This window comes from Triplophysa rosa, linkage group LG25 (assembly GCF_024868665.1).
Source record: "Triplophysa rosa linkage group LG25, Trosa_1v2, whole genome shotgun sequence".
Taxonomy (NCBI): Eukaryota; Metazoa; Chordata; class Actinopteri; order Cypriniformes; family Nemacheilidae; genus Triplophysa; species Triplophysa rosa.
The window spans coordinates 7,709,929-7,726,666 of NC_079914.1; the positions used below are offsets into that span (position 1 = coordinate 7,709,929).

Sequence of the window (16,738 nt, forward strand, 5' to 3'; positions counted from 1 at the left end):
GAATATTTAAAAGCAAAAACAATAATACTGAGACTATCATTAAAGGAATAGTTTAACCAAAACTGATAAATCATTTATTCACCCTCATATCGATTAAAGCATGATTTTTCTTCTGTGGACCTCAAAAGAAGATATTTTAAGAAATGTCATCAGTGGTTTTGTGCCCATACAATGGAAGTCAATAGGATCTAATATTATTTGGTTACCAACATTCTTCAAAATATCTTCTTTTGTGTTCTGCTGAAGAAAGATTGTTGATGATGAATGATTGATGTTGAAAGATTGTGGTTAAAGATTCAAGTTATCCCACCTGTGTCACTAGCAGTACTTAGAAAATCTGCATTATGGGTAATTTGAGCTTCATATTGTGTAGTGTTAAATAAAAAAAGTGATAAAAAACAAACCGTTGTACAAAGAAGCACAATGCCAAGTGTAGCGAAGCATTCCTCGAGTGCTTATTAGTTTAAATTATTAGTTTAGGAAAAAAAAGTCAAAGTTTGCTTGCTGTTACTTTTATGCACTATTAAAAGTATATATACGGTATACCTGTATATATAGAGAGAGAGAGCCTGTACACCTGTATGAATGTGTGAATTTGTATGTGTGCTTTCACTGGCGAGCAATAGGCCTGTGTATCCACCCACGCACTCGACCTGCATGTAAGTCATTGACCTCTGACCTTTACTTTCACAAAACCTCTGACGTTTAATCTGCAGCTGCTGCTGCAAGGCCCTCAGGGTCAGAGTGTGTGTGTGTGTGTGTGTGTGTGTGTGCGTGTGTGTGTGTGTGTGTGTGTGCGTGTGTGTGTGTGTGCGCGTGTGCGTGTGTGCGCGTGCGCGTGTGCGTGTGTGCGCGTGTGCGCGTGTGCGTGTGTTGGGTGCAGACGGTACATGAACATGTATTTCTGACATAGAAGTGGGGAGTGATATGCATACTTTCCCAGGGGAAAGGGTGCTGGTGTGGAACTGCTACTGTCTGAGAACACACACACACACACACATACATACACAAGTATGTCAGGTTGACTGTACACATCATATGACACTGGGCTTCTGCTTTCTTGCCTCAGCAGTGTATATGCAATGTACCTGTCGGTGTGTGTGCGTGTGTGTGTGTGTGTGTGCGTGTGTGTGTGTGTGTGTGTATGTGTGCGTCTCCCTCTCAGGCTCATTCTTGTGTGTCAGTCACAAAAGCACATGAGTCCACATGACACACACTTCTGCTGTTTACACAACACTGTGTGTTCTGAGGCACACACGTCCACAAGAGACACGTTTGAGAATTCCCCAGAGGAGCGTTTTATTGCTCAGAGGTTTCTCCTTTAGAACTCAGGAGTCTTAAAGGAGGTTTTAGTTTTAGAAAATTGTCAAGATTCTCTTAAGTTTGTTTATGACAAACAAAATAGACATAGATGTGTCAGTTGTTGTCATAGTGAGATCAGGCGCGCAGATGCCACTAGGGACGGGGGAGCCATGACCCCTTCAGATTCATAGTGACCAGATCCATCCCCCTAACTGTCCTACGAAAGGCGTTAAAACTGAGGATTAATCAGGGTTTCCGCTATGTACATTAGCCTAAGTAGTGGTGGACAGGCTGTCTGAGCTCTCTGTTTGCTGCTGCTAGCCTGCTACGACTCCTGACGCCGCCCCCGGGTCCTATGAGGAGCTGTTAGCTGCCTCAATTGTGCCTGTAGTAGCAGTAACCATAGTGATAAAAAATGGACTGCATAACAGCCACATAAAGGCAATGAAGAGACAAAAAACAATCACCTCGTTTTTTCAAAAACCAAACAATGTAAGTGTCGTATGCCTGTTGACTTTTCCCAGATGTGGCAGATTCGTTTTGTTATTTATATGTATAGCTAGTCTTTTGCACTTAGCAAACACAGCAAAACATGGAGAACATGCAATTAGGTGAGTGGACAGAGGCAAATAGCGAATTAACACAAAAAGAATGGTTGGATAAATCAAACAATTATGATTTATCATTATCATCGAACCCAATGTACTGTATAAATTGACTGAGGTAAATTTACTGATTTATGTTTAAATAAAACCTATTTTGCAGTAGGCATGAAGTTTTGGTGGGTGATTGGCATACTAGACAAATAACAGTTTGATCATGCATTGCTAGTGTTGATAGGTAGGCCTTTGTTCATTGTTGTTTATCCATGATTTCAAATAAAAATCCTCCAATGGCTTTTTAGTGCAAACCATTAGCCCAAATTACGCAAAGTAACTACTTGAGCACTAGTTAAAGCCCAAATTACGCAAAATAACTAACTGAATTGAAATCATTTGATTACAGATTGGTCCCCCCAGTTAAAAAATCCCATGCGCCCCTGAGTGAGATTATAGAAGTATTTAAAATACATGCAAGAAAACAATATATCAGATATTATGGTCTGGAGAATTTGATGAGATGTTCATATTGGCTGACTTAAAATGTGCATATTGGACGTTTGCGACAGTATTGAGATCTTTTCTGAGTAATGTATATACATACTCGGTATGTATAGGTGTTAGTGTCGAATCACATAACGTTTTGGACAAGAATGCAGATTGTATTACCATCATAATTCATGTCAGGTAGACTTTTTATTTTTTTGTACTTTTTGTAATTCATAACACTCATTGTAATGCGTGAATCACCAGTCAGCTGACAGTGTGTCAGGAACACAGCATGCCCAGTTATGATACTGTATCACATGATGCTTTAACAATCACAAACCTCCTTCCTGTGTGGAGCTGTGTGGCTCCTCATGTATGCGTGATTTCCGTATAATCGCAGTCTGCAGGGGAGGATAGCGTTCTGTTTGCTTCTGGTTACGGTGACCGTCCACTCCTTCATGTGCTGATGAATAAATCCTCCAGTGTGACTAATCATTGCCTCCTTTTGATATCTCACCAGGTCCTCATTTTTTGAAGGACTCCCTTTAGTCGTGGGTGTAAAGAGGCTCTCGAGCTTGTCTGCTGAGTTCTCCCAAAAAATGACTGATTACTGCATATACCTCCTCATATATTGTATTTTATTTTTCGTTTATTTGAAAAGTAGCAGATACTTTTATTCATAGTAACACTCGAAAAATGATGCCATAACATAGCCATTTTAGGCTAAGTGGTTCCAAGAACAACATTTCCAAAAACAACCAAAGAACTTTACTAAATGTTCTTTGTAGTGGAAAAAGTATCCAGAATATATCATCATAAGAAATAATGGTATGAGAACATTTGAGTGTTATTGGAATCAACAATGGTTCTTCTATGCCATTGTGCTTTTTTTCAAGCAAACATGCTATGTTATGTACACATTTTATAAGATTGTGTGTTTTCCTGGGGATCAAACCTGGGACCTTGGCGTTGCTGGAGCTACAATTAAAATACAGAAAATGTAGCACTAAGTAGCCTGATGCTGATCACATGTCAATTTTAAATTGCCTTGCTAAGGTTTGTTTTCAAAGAACATGTTTATCGGTTTAATAAAGGAAGTAGCCATACAAAACTTAGAGCTGTCGAATGACTAATCACGATTAATCGCATTCAAAATAAAAGTTTGTGTTTACATAATAAATGTCTTTGTACTGTGCATATTACCTTTGAATTTATAAACACAAACATACACATACCTGTATATATATATATATATATATATATATAGGAAATATTTATATGTATTAATTTATATTTACCAATAATTTAAATTATACAAAAATATTGATTTATGTTTTCTATTTTTTATTAAATATATGCATGTATGTGTAAGTGTTTATAAATACAAAATGAATATGCACAGTACACAGACACAGATATATTATGTAAACACAAAGTTTTATTCTGGATGTGATGACAGCGCTATAAAACATACATATTTGGTCTCTGTCACCCGAACAGTATGTGCTGCTGGCTTACTCTTACTTTGATCTGACTGTTAAAACATTAGGTTTATCTAATCAGTCATATAAAACCAGAACCCTTAGACATTATCATATGAAGCTTAGCTTAGGCATTATCAAGACCATTCCCAGTGTGTGTGGGGATGGTCTGTGGACTGAAAGAATGTTTTGTGGTCTTGCACCACATCTAGATCCTACAAGCAGAAGATCAGTGATGCAGCTCAGAGCTACACTGACATCTCAAGCACAGCTGGAATTCAACACTCTTCTGTTTACTGGGCCCCCATGCTTGTCCAACCTCTGTTTAGCACCCTTAACACAGACATGAGCATATAATACAGCGATCGTTTAAAAAGTGTACTCTTATTGGACACTCTTAGAGTTTTCCAAATATTGTCAGAATAAGTTAAACAGTCAAATTAAACAATACTGTTTGAAAAATATTTGATCGAGCTTACAGTTTATTGTACACCACAATAAGCAACACATCCTAAACCCAGTATTGTTTTTAAGACAATCAGCTTTTATTGTCAAATGAAGCATGCTTTCACCACTATTTCTTTTGTTTTTAATCTTAGGATTTTGGCTTTAAAAGGAAAATTCCTTTGTACGTTTTAGTATACAATAGACAACAAATAAAACATCAATATAAAATAATACCCATTTGAAATAGGCAATGTGAAATGCATGCAAAAAAGGTGACTCCTCTTTTTTTTCTTTTTTTTACTTATTTTCATTTTATAGCACAGCCATGTGGTGTTTAATGGTCTTCCTTTTCAGTTTCTCTTAGCTGGACATTTTGCTGCCAAGTTTAAGGAAGGCTGTGTGTTTATGGTGAGTAACATTTGTGGCACAGGAATGTTTTACAGCAAGCAGAATTACAAGGTAGTTTTCAGTGTGTATGTGTGTAGACATGCATGCGTTTGTGGGTGGGTGCAGGGTTTTCAGACTCCCATCTCCTCCAGTCGCCTCCTGGAGCAAGATTGCTCTTATATGTACATCAACAATACTGTACTACTTTATTTCTCTTAGTGTTTTCTGCTTTTTTTCTTGCCATTGTCGACCTGTTTTGACCGGCCACATGGAAAAAAATATCCCATTTGTTGTGGATTCTCTCACAAAGATGGTGTTGAACATTCAGGACAGCATTAAAAAAAGAAAAAAATTTGGATTAAAATTTTTTTGGTAGATTTTTATCACTCTAATATCTTATCCTAATATTGTCTTTGTCTTCAATGGTGAAGAATTCCGATCAATGTTTTCCCCCTTCTTTAAATACTTTAGGGAATTTTCAAACGTCGTGAAGTATGGCTGTAATGCCCCAAGATTTGTTCTCCCTGAAAAAAAATCATAAAGTAACAATATATTAAACTACAGAGTAACCTTGCTTTGAAAGGTTTATTTTATGCTTTCTATCATTCCTTTGATTTGTATTACTTTATGAATGTTCATGCATTAAAAAGCAATCCTCATTATTCACTAATTGTCTACAGGGCTTTGGTTCAAATCCATGGGGCATTACTTTGTAACAACAAACATTAGTTTCAGATCGATGTCAAAATGAAAGCAAAACGTGCAAGGGTTTTGATTTAGGGCGATCTTGGGTGTTTTGGGTGCGAGCAGAATTTTTTTAGCTTTGAATAACAACATGAAAATGATTTGTGTAATGACAAATAAAACTCTTGTAAAGCAAAGTATTTTTATTCACACAAATTTAATAAGATATAACAACTGTTTGGTCCATAAATATTTAAGGGGAAATAGTTTCTATACACCATAATTTTTCAAGAAACAAGGAAACATGGACAATCTTGGTAGAACACGTACTGTACTATTAACACGAAGATCAGTATATATGATTCTCGGATTTACCAACTATATCAGAAAGAGTGCACAACTGCTTTCTATGACATCGCTGCCCCCTCGTAACAGAACACACTATTAAAAAGATCTTCCAAAATCAGATGGAAAACAGAACAGTACAAAACTAGTGAGGCGTTCCAAGGATGTAAATCATTTAACAAACAAACATGTATCTCCTGAATATCACAAACTCTCTTCCAAGTTATCGCATAAGGCACATAGTAGAACTGAGTTAAGCATCTACTTGATGAAGTAGATCTAGTGTACCGCTTTGTTCTACAACAGAACAAATCTTCTCATCACACAAGGAAATGTTCTTAAACTGCCCCGCGCCTCCAACAACCCACAATAAATATTTTTTGGTCTGTTCAGTGGCAAGGGTCTGTTTAAAAAAACTCAAATAAAATCATGTGCTTTGATATTAAAGGGGAGGAAAAGAAAAGGTGACTTATGGAGTGTTTCTCCTCTGATTAACTTGCACCGGGCTTTTATCAATCCTGAATTTTCTGAATTCATAAAAGCAGTAGGAGCTTCCTGTTTAGCATTCACAAGTCACGCTGGAACCTACATTCAGCATGAGGGACTCGCTCATAATGTTTCCTACTGGGCACCATATTGTCACTGAGTATTTATTTACTGGATCTCTTAATTCAAAACAGTTGGCCCACTAGTTGAGGCCAAACAGACTGACGGGGTTAAAATTTGCTACTTCAGAAACAATTCATTAGGCCACCTCGAAAATATGACCTGGAGGACTGATATTGCACCACGTCGTGCCAAAATGGGGCGCTGGCATTATCACTGTACAGATGAAGTACAGATGTACAGTTTGATTTTTCATTGCAGTCCAGCATCAGTGACAGAAAAGAGCTACAGAATGAGTCCAATTCAAAATATCTTTTGAAATACAAATAAATACTTTTTATTTATATTATGTCAGCAAATTCTTAGAAATATATTTTTTATTTCCATACCAAATATGCGGAAATGCAGTAAACATACCACGTATGCTGACACATTGTGTGCAGATACATTTTTGGTAACATTTTATAATAAGGTTGTATTTGTTAATATTAGTTGAATTAACAATGAACAAACTTCTGCCGCATTAATTAATCTAGTTCATTTCAGCATTTACTGATACTTTTTAGAATCAAATGTTGTATCTGTTAATATTAGTTGATGCACAAAAGAGCTGTGGTGGCACAAACTAAAGAAATTAATAAATGCTGAAAAACTATATTGCTCATTGTTCGTTCATGTTAGCTAATGCATTAATCTTACACAACCTTATTGTAAAGTGTAAACCTTTTTTTAAGTAAATGTGGGTTTTTAATGTCTTATGCAAAACTTAAACTCACATTATAATGTAATCGTTTTTTCAAATAAAATAAAAAGAACTAATTTCCTAAAATCTCTGAATGTCAACCGTATAAGCGCTCACCGTGTCAAATGACATGACTGTGCAGATTTAACACAAAAACAAGTAATTAACAAGTACTAACAAACTCAGCTGCCACGCGGTTGCAAATGCTACACATTTAGTAGGTCTCTCATTTTCGTTTACTTTCCAAAGGTCTTTGTATGGTCTCCAAAAAGTGGACAAGAAAAAAATCTCAAAATAAAAGGGGACAAAGGAAACAAAAACAAATCCGTGTTAGAAAAGGTTTGTCAAGGTAGTTTGTGGGGGACTCCCGGATTCGTGGCTGTCCAAACTAGAGGTCACTGATGTTACTACGGTGATAGAGGGATTGGTCAGGTCAGTTAGTGTGGTGGCCGTGCTCGGTGGGGTCAGAGCACCGCTGTCGGAAGAGGGCGGTGGAAGTGATGTGCCATCAGCCTTATCAACACCCCCATTCTCCTGCCGCAAAACGTTCCTTCTGAATTTGGCCCGTGCATTTTGGAACCAAACCTGCAAACCAATCCCAGGGTCTTTACTCTTTTTGTGTTCTGCTTCGAATTAATCTCATATTTTTCCCTGTACTTACACAAGTGAATAAAATTTGACATCACAAAACGTATCTCTACTGAACAATGCCACAGTGAAAGGAGGGAACTACAGTAGGCCTCAACTTTCGCTAAGACGATCTTTTGCATATACGGAGTCTACCAAAAAACAAATGGACAGAATCCAATTTAGGTCAGAAATTGGCTCTTTAAAGGTTCCTCAATGGACCTCTCAGTGTATCAGTACTGCCCCTTGAATTAATCCTCCATTTGGAATAGAAACTACTCAGTTACTTAGAATCAAACACGTTTTCTAGATTTCCTAGCTATTGCTTGACAACATGTGAAACTACATGACATGACACAACTAAAAATGTCCCTGAAATAAGGATGGATGACAACAGAAAAACAACAACTCAAGGATGAGATGATGGGTGTGAATGTGGGATGGAATCTAATTGGCTCAGAGATTGGGTGACTCTTACCTGAAGAACTCTCTTGGTCAGACCCGTCTTTTGGGCGAGTTGTTTTAAGTCCTTTGCGTCGGGGTTGTGGTTTATGGCAAAGTAGGACTTCATGGTGCGGAGCTGGTGGTGTTTGAAGGACGTGCGCATGCGCTTCGTTTTCTGGGATGGAGGGTAGGACTGCTGATCACGATCCAAATGATCTGCATCGTTCTCGTTACAACCTGAGTATAGGGAAGAGAGCAGAAACAAAGATGAGGGAAAATATTAACGAAAAAACCGAACAAATGTGTCTGATGTTTGCTCAAATAGAGGCCGTGTCGAGTTTTGTGAAGTCAATTATGTTTAATTGCAAAGTATTAGATTATAAAAATACACAACAAAATTGCGTTTTCTAAATTTCAAAGGTGCTTGATGCAAGCGAGCTGTAGTTCTTAGCCTGTCTTAAACATGCGCAACGTGTATTTACATTAAAATTTACCACAACGTATATTTAAAACACTTCGGCTGTAATCTAATTCCTGGATAATGGTATTTATGAATTCGTCCAAATTAAACATCCTTTTCAACGTTTGCCAAATAATTTACAACTTGAACGCCTACAACATTTATCCGAATTTAGAAATGCTGGCACGCACGATGAAAACCGTCGTATTATTGTCGCGTTTCTAATTTCGTATCAGCGTAATTTACTGCGCTCGATAATTTATGGAGTTTGAAAATACAACCATTAATACCTGGAAATTAAATATTAATGTGTGCAAAGAACAGCTGAAAAATGTTACATAATTTAAAAGTGTTAATTACACTGATGCTCATCTCTTCAAACATTTTTAATTTGTATTTACATGCAGTAGTAATAATATAAATCCCAAATAATAATAATAATTTTACATTTCATAGCTGAGAGCTTTGAATAACGTCCTCGTGCATGTTGAGTTAACGACCCAAATTACTTTTTGCCACCAGAGGTCTCTATCTGCAAATATGCAACAAGTATACTGCTGCATTGTGACTGACGTGGGTTTTATACTGAATTTTGTGCGCCAGATAAGATATAATGTTTTGAACGCAAAAAATATTTATAAAAAATAAGCTTTAAAATAGTTTAAATCTTAAATAATCTTATTAAAGTAATAATTTAATAAATGTGAATTAATTAAAAGAAAATAAGGGCACAAATTATAAAACAAACAAAGAACCCTTAGAAATAGAGACATAAAATATATTATCAGTTGTCATAATAGTTAATAATAATAGCCTAATAATAATAAAAATAATAATTCCTAAATAATCCAATCAATTTACAAAATAAGATATTCTAAAATAATCCAATCAATTTTAAATAATTACCATGTCCCTAAAAGTAATTTAAAGAGAAGTCGTATTAACTTGAAAACTATAAAGATTTTTTTGAGACAAACAGATAATGTTCAGGCTAATGTTCACAACACGTATTAACGAGTTTCAAGTCGGATTGATTTGCGTTTCTTTAATACTTATTAAAACGTTGTTATAAATAACTGCTTTGAAAAAGTGTTTACTCAGTGTCCTGAGAACAGCATTGACCTTCCTGTGGCTGAATCAGAGCTGGTGGAGAGACAGAGATTCCGACGTCACATTCAATTAACTGAGAACAATTAACAGGCCTTATTTCTCTCCATTCATGAAGAACGGCAGATACTTGGCACACAAAGCCAATTTTTTTCTCCACGCAGACAGTAATTGTAACAGCCACAACAAAACAGGCGCAGCGGGGATGTATTATTATGACATTTTGTTTCTGAATTCAGAAAATTCGAATATAATGTTAATCATGCCGACCCGATTTACAATATACGGGTATAGAAGGCCTGTAGGCGAATGATCTTCAATTGCTATGATTCCTGCACGTGGGGTTGGGTCACGGGTTCACTCCTTTGAGAATTTCAAATTAGATGTTTGATGATGACGCACTAATGAGCCAGACCTATAATTAATCATATCCAATCAGGGGCGAGATAAAAGCGGGATATATTTTCACTGCTGTAGGCCTACTGCTGTTGAAATAGCCTAAATAAAATTAGATTTACAAAAATACACGCATATATAAATAAACACTTTTCACCTAGTGTCATTACAATGTTACCTGGAATAGTATTATAATATCTCAATGTAATTATAGAACAATGTACAATTAATATAATTGTATAGTAGGCTACTAATAAAAACATTGAAACTTGCTCCACAAATTGTATAAGTATTAGAATTAGTCAGAAATCCTGCGTGTAATTAAACAAAACACTGTACAATATAAATGTGACCAGAATAAATTAGAGGTCTTTTTTTTATAATTGTCGACCATCAATAATAGGCCTATTTTCGATTAGGCAACTGAACGGCTATTAATAAACATCTCACCTGAGTTGTAACTGCCGATATCTATTCCCATCGCCTGACTCTTCCTCTTCCGCGGCCTTCCTTTTTGCACCGTGCTGGTGCCGTTGAAGTAAGGCAACGCGACGCCCCCGCCTTTGGCCGCTAATTCAGCGTAGTTTAATTGAGGGTGATACTCTCCCTGAATAAGGGTCTCGAAGTGAACCCGGCAGTAAACCAAGTTTTCTTTCATGCCGAAATGGTCACCCGTGGTCAGTGTTTTGTTGCATGTGGTGCAGGTGAAGCAGCTCAGATGATACACGGAGTCCTTGGCGCGCATCACCATTTCTGAGGCGGAGATTCCAAGGTGGCAGCGGGCACATCTCTGCACGGAGAACCTTCTGAAACATGAAATGACATTTAAAATCAAAATAACAAAATATGCATTGGTAACACTTCAAAAACGATCTAATAATGAAAAAACATAGGCCTATGCAATGCGTATACATTTAAATATGAATTTATAAAATAGCCTAAATGAAACCAAAGTGTCAGGACATTTCCAAACATTTCAACATAGACAGACAAACGAAATTATTATTTTGGAATTAATGCTAGAGGATAAATGAAAATTGAACACAAAAAGTCTATGTTAACAATAAATTGAAGTTGTCAAGGTGGCTTGTTTTAACATTATGCACCCTACAAAAAAAATCATGCTTACAATTTAGATTTGATGTCAGGTCATTATAGCTTGAACTCAGAACAATCATTACATTTTTATTTTGAATAAATTATATTATTTTTGGGCAACATTTTAAATTAGAAATTTGTGTAGCCTAAATGTTTTAGGCTAATAATGCATTTACTCGTGCATTGCGCATCAAATGATAAAGAAACAAGCTCAAGTTAAATCGTGTCAGATCATCACTGCAGATCTCTATATGGGTCAGTGGTTTGCATTGGATTTTGTCTCTGCTGTCACCATTTCTTTTCACTTTCTAATCTCCGCGAGAGTGTGTGTTAAATTTTAGCTGCATCTTTGCAAGCGGCCTTACTAACCAAGGCCTATAGGCCAGCTTAACATGCCTGACTTGTGCCTAAAAGTTGGATCTTACCTGTAGTAATCCTCTTTGCAGTAAATGCTGCCATCCTTTGCGAAACACGTGAGCTCAGACTCGAGGGCCAGTTTACATTCACAACACTTCAGACACCGTAAATGCCACTGTTTATCAACGGCGAGTAAGTAGTATCTGTCGGAGATTTTGCCACCGCAGCCGGCGCACAAGGCAGGCTTCTCTGGACTCGTGGAGGGCATTGTCTTCAGAAAATAAAATAAATGACCAAGCAAAAAGAAAAGCAAGAGAGATCGAGTCAGTGAAAGCTGAGGTTCAAGATATACCTCTGTAATTTCGAGAGATAGCTACAACTAAACAGAAACACAACAAATTAGTCTAAAACGTATGATTGTTAAAAGAGCGCAAGTTGCACGTTTTAACAGAGACGCAAAAGCTACTAAATTAAACGTCAAAAGTCATGCAAATTACATTATAAACGTTTTCATTTTAAATTCGTAACTACATTCTAAATGCATGAAACGTATTGGATAGATAGCATACTAATGGAGGCTTTTCCTCATAGTAATAAAACAAACATTTGTGTATTTATTCTTCCATGTATTTGTAATAAATACAATTTTGCTTACAAGTTAATTATTATAGTTTTATCACCCCATTCGTAGAATCGATTATTTAACACGTTTCGCGAATCTTGATGTGACTCAATGTGCATAATTCTCGAGGCCTGCTTATAATTGAAAATCTTAGACTTAGATCTTAGATTAAATTTCGCTGCATCGCTGTTGTTCTATATATTTATTTATATACTTTAGAAGTTGGTTACAGGCTGTTAAGCATGGCGAAAAGACGGAGTTATGTAGTTAAAATAGTTCAAAGGGAACCAAGATTTGCCTAACTAAAAACCAAACGATTCAATGCAAAATCTTACCGTCTCTCGGCCGTTCATCTGAACGGTTTTACCCAGACGAGACTCCGTTTTAGATCTCCTCTCCATCTCCTCCATGATCCCTTGAATATGATCCCCAGAGATGCCGTGGAAAAGCATGGCTGCTGGACGCAATGTGCAACTGCTTTCTTTCGCCTTGCACCCCACAACTTCCATATACAACTGTCCGGATCCTTAAAACATCCGAAAGGATCTGCACCAACAAATTCACACAAATGCAATCAATACCTTAAAAACAGAGCCGACGGACTTTGATGGAGAAAGCGAGAAGAATCTGGGAGGCAGGGACCAGTCCAATTCTCCAATGTCTGCGTAGCAGGAGAGGCAAAAAGTATAGTCCGGATGATATAAGGCAAATCAGAAGTCTGGATCGGATGTTTACGCGTCAAAAGTTTTAAAACGTGCGATTTCAGATAGTCCCAATCTCCTACTGGGGATCCGAATGCATGAAAGTCAGGTTTGGGACTGTGTGTGTTAGAGATCCTGTGTCCTATTTGTGAAGAGAGCAAACGCCTGCCCAGCTTGGGTAATTGGGTAGGAGGAGTTCTCCCTCTCTCCTATGCCACTGATTTCTATTCACCAACAAAGACCTGTCACTCTCTCTTCAAACCGATGGTGATGGGCAACACGAGCGTGGAAAGCACTTGGTATAGACCTTTTACTTCTTTTTTAACTGATGCTTTGCCACTTTTTTACGTTTTTATTTCATTTGTGTATTTACTTGAACATTATACTGCTTGAATGCATTTCTGCTTTGGCTATTAAATAGTTCAATGATGCAATAATGATGCAATGAATTTGAAGCTATTTCACTGATCGAGTTCACTTAGTTCACATGGCATCTTTTGCGAAAAAAAAATCATTTATCTTTATTTGTCGCGCCGTTGATTATTGGCTGGTGTTTTATTGCAAATTACAGTTTATACACCAGAATGTATCTCTGATCATTCATAATTAAATTCCTAAAAACAGAATTAGATTTTCTATGTGGTCTTTGCCCAAACTTATTTCAGAAATAGGCCTATGCAAACCGGTTCACTTCATATTTATATTATACTTTAATTTTATATTATGCACATTATAAAAGTGCACATTATGCAACAGAATTTCAATAAATCGTAACCACATTACATTTTAAGTCAGAAGTTCGTAGCTCAATGCATAAATTCAAATATAATGTTATTTATGCTTGGAAAAGAAAAATATATGTAACAAGCATTATTACCAGACGACACATCCTAAAAACGTTTTCAAAAAATAGAACTACCAAAAATGGCATAATTTCAAAAGCTGTCAGACAGCCATCAAGGTGTGTGTGTTGGTCTCGCAGTGTGTGTGTGTTTGCGGGAGAGAGAGAGAGAGAGAGAGAGAGAGAGAGAGGGTGCAATGTAGGCAGGAATAACCAGTTGTTTATTTTCTTTGATTTTAGATGTCAAACGCGTCTGTGTCACAGTTTCTTTTCAATATGAATTGAAATTGTGACTTAAATTTAAAAACGGAAACACATCCTAGACAGCCTATATCCAGTTAGTAATAATATCAAAGGCAGTATGGCTTGTGTAGGCGATGTTCATGCATCTCTCATTGTACATGTTGGTTGTTTAAAATTGCAATGCTTGTTCATTTGCATACTATTTCATGACAAGTACTGTTATATTTACACTAAGCGATTTATTTGCATCCATATATGAATTTCCTTCAGTGTTACAATTTTTCAACTCGGGACGCAGCGTTTCGGCTCTTGTCTGTTCGTTTAATTTAGTCTAAATAGTTTCGACGGATAGCTGCTTTTCTATTTGTCGATTTCTTTTTTTATATTTTCAGGTCTGGTTACCACAAAGGCCTTTTCCTTTTAGTCACCTTTCAAAAATTATTTTACCTATTTTAGAACAAACATAAACGACGAATTTGAGAGACTCGAAAGCTAATAAAACAGCATCTTTATTCGGAGGTCAATTTGAATCTGTCAGCTTCATAATAAAATCGACAGAAGAAGACACCGAAGGTTTCTTACAAATTTAAATAAGACTTTTGTTTGTAAATGAATTTGCTTAAACTGAAATTATTTTAACACAGGGACATAAATAAGATAATCTAACATGCAGTTGGAAACGACTTATTTTAAAGTCCATTCGCGTATACTAAAGTAATTAGTACAATGTGTTGTAATCTTTGTGTTGTAATTTGTTAACGTAGCCTAGTATTTTTTTTTATTCATATTTTAATCGAATATATTCTTATTAGTGCAGTTTGACCTATTGTCTTAAAATTCAGTTTATATCAAATTTGTTGCAACAAATTTTGCACTGTAGCCTACTTGCACCTAAACGCATTTAGGTTTCACTTAAACGAAAAATAATGTCACGTTTAGTTTAAAGTCAAGGTTAATTTTATCGATCTCACAATTCGATCAACGTTTTAATTGAATAGCGAAGCAGCTAACCAAATGTTTTTTTTATCTTCCACTCATCTAAACATACTTTTTGCTTAAAATACGACCAACAGTTATCTTTATTCTACATTCATCCATATATATTTTTTTCGTCTGTATTAACTTTTACCTGTCACCTGTCATATGTGCGAATTGCTTTTGGAAACTGTCTGTCCTCGGCAATTATGTAAGAAACAAAATGCATTTTAAAAACGAAATCTACTCTACTTAATTTAATAGAAAAAGTGATGTTTTACCATGAGCCGGTGCGCGCCGTCCTAAAGTCACAGCCTCGCGGTGAGGAATAGATAGATGAGGTGCAGTCTATGGTGGAGGGGGGTTAGACAGGAGCAATGCTACCAGCAGATGGGGGCTGTTCCTTGTTTCTCGCGTCCCAGCATGAGTGTCAATTATACAACAAATCCGGAGTGAGCTCTGAATATACATGCGCGAATGCTTCAGGTTTAGCGTATGCGAATATAATGTTTATATGACAGTTTTGTTCAGTCCTGGTCCTTGAGGACCCCCAACATTGCACCTTTTGGGTGTCTCCTTAATCTAACACACCAATTTATCAGCTCATTAGAAGAGATTCTGTCACCCGAATTGGGTGTGTCAGCAAATGGAGACATCGATGCAGGGTTGGGGTGTTCCATGATAAGGATTTGGAAACACTAAACAAGGCCATAGCCAAAATTTGCTAGTATACTTGTAAACAGAGTCACATTTTTTTCTGTAAATATTTTATATATATATATAAATTAAGCTACGGGACACAAAGTTTGTTATTTGGTCAATACAGAACTGTGACTGATGTACACCTCCCTTTAAAATAATGCATGCCCCAAAGTATACACAATATTGCAACAGGAATACTTTAAACAACAAGTTATGTCACAGAAATCGAAATGTAACTATCGTTTTTACAATATGTTCTCATTTAGTTGATTTAAAGTCAACATCACAGTTAATGTACCACATGGCTTTGTAAGGATAGTGGAACAAAACAATTCCGATTTATTACATTTAATAACAACGAAGACACAAGTCTCTGGCCATAAAATAATTATGTGGCTGCCAACTCTAGGAAATTCAACTGCTGTCAAAAATCACAAGGCCAATAGGTACAAATAAACATTATGTGCTCCAAGCCCCACAAGCTGTTCTGCCCTTTGCAGAATTTTGGGGAAGTGTATTTAAACTTTAAAAAGTGGCTGTTTTCTGATTTAAAACATTGCAAAGGTGCTCTCGCGCTCAGAAGCACACAGCTGAAATATACAGCAAAAGCATACCAAATACTGGAAATCTGCAAAAATATTCAGTCGACTGAAACAAGACTCAATGAAAAACCAAACAGGGTTCTGATCATTTTTGAAAAGCTATGGGAATGAAGAGGGTGTCGTCATATTTTAAGAGTGATTCATGAGTTTGCCATCTTACCGTGGTGTTCTCATTAAACGTTGGCTTGCAGGCAACCTTTCATAGCATGTAAATCAGAGGACCTATATACACAAACAGGCCAGGATTAGAATGTTAGGTGGGGTATATGCCATGTCAAACAGCACACAAAAATTACAACCTAAGGTAGAGGAACAGCTAGGATTTGAGAAATACTGTTTAAATAAAAAACTGCTGCATGTTTAGCAACACACTAAAATGTTCACACAAATCCCAATTTTCAAACCTCAGTTGCTACTGACTAAGACGCTACACACTACAGTATAAAAAATCTAAGCTAAACAAATCAGCCATGGCGTAGTT

The 16,738-nt window shown here is 36.6% G+C and overlaps 1 protein-coding gene across 4 annotated transcripts; it reads right to left on the reverse strand.

Annotated features, from left to right (window-relative positions):
* Positions 1–3,839: 3,839 nt before the first annotated feature.
* Positions 3,840–15,357, reverse strand: lhx9 (LIM homeobox 9). Of its 4 annotated transcripts, XM_057326455.1 has the most exons (6): positions 15,235–15,357; positions 12,529–12,739; positions 11,640–11,842; positions 10,567–10,922; positions 8,188–8,390; positions 5,244–7,667 (listed from the first exon to the last, which is right to left on the reverse strand). In XM_057326455.1, the coding sequence occupies exons 2-6, from the start codon at positions 12,700–12,702 to the stop codon at positions 7,413–7,415; spliced, it is 1,191 nt and encodes a 396-aa protein (XP_057182438.1). In that variant the 5' UTR covers positions 12,703–12,739; positions 15,235–15,357; the 3' UTR covers positions 5,244–7,412. The 4 variants fall into 4 exon arrangements, with proteins under 4 accessions (XP_057182440.1, XP_057182439.1, XP_057182438.1 ...); XM_057326457.1 differs by lacking the exons at positions 5,244–7,667; positions 15,235–15,357 and adding an exon at positions 3,840–5,229 and having other exon boundaries at positions 12,529–13,049; XM_057326456.1 differs by lacking the exon at positions 15,235–15,357 and having other exon boundaries at positions 5,243–7,667; positions 10,567–10,919; positions 12,529–13,052.
* Between the last annotated feature and the right edge of the window lie 1,381 nt (positions 15,358–16,738).

Bases quoted from the DNA above. Each gene is read 5' to 3' on its own strand.
- lhx9 (XM_057326455.1), bottom strand. From the start codon at position 12,702: ATGGAAGTTGTGGGGTGCAAGGCGAAAGAAAGCAGTTGCACATTGCGT. The intron at 8,391-10,566 runs GTGAGATGTTTA...CCCTATACTCAG, and splicing joins TATCGGCAGTTACAACTCAG to GTTGTAACGAGAACGATGCA. The intron at 7,668-8,187 runs GTAAGAGTCACC...ATTGGTTTGCAG, and splicing joins TGACCAAGAGAGTTCTTCAG to GTTTGGTTCCAAAATGCACG.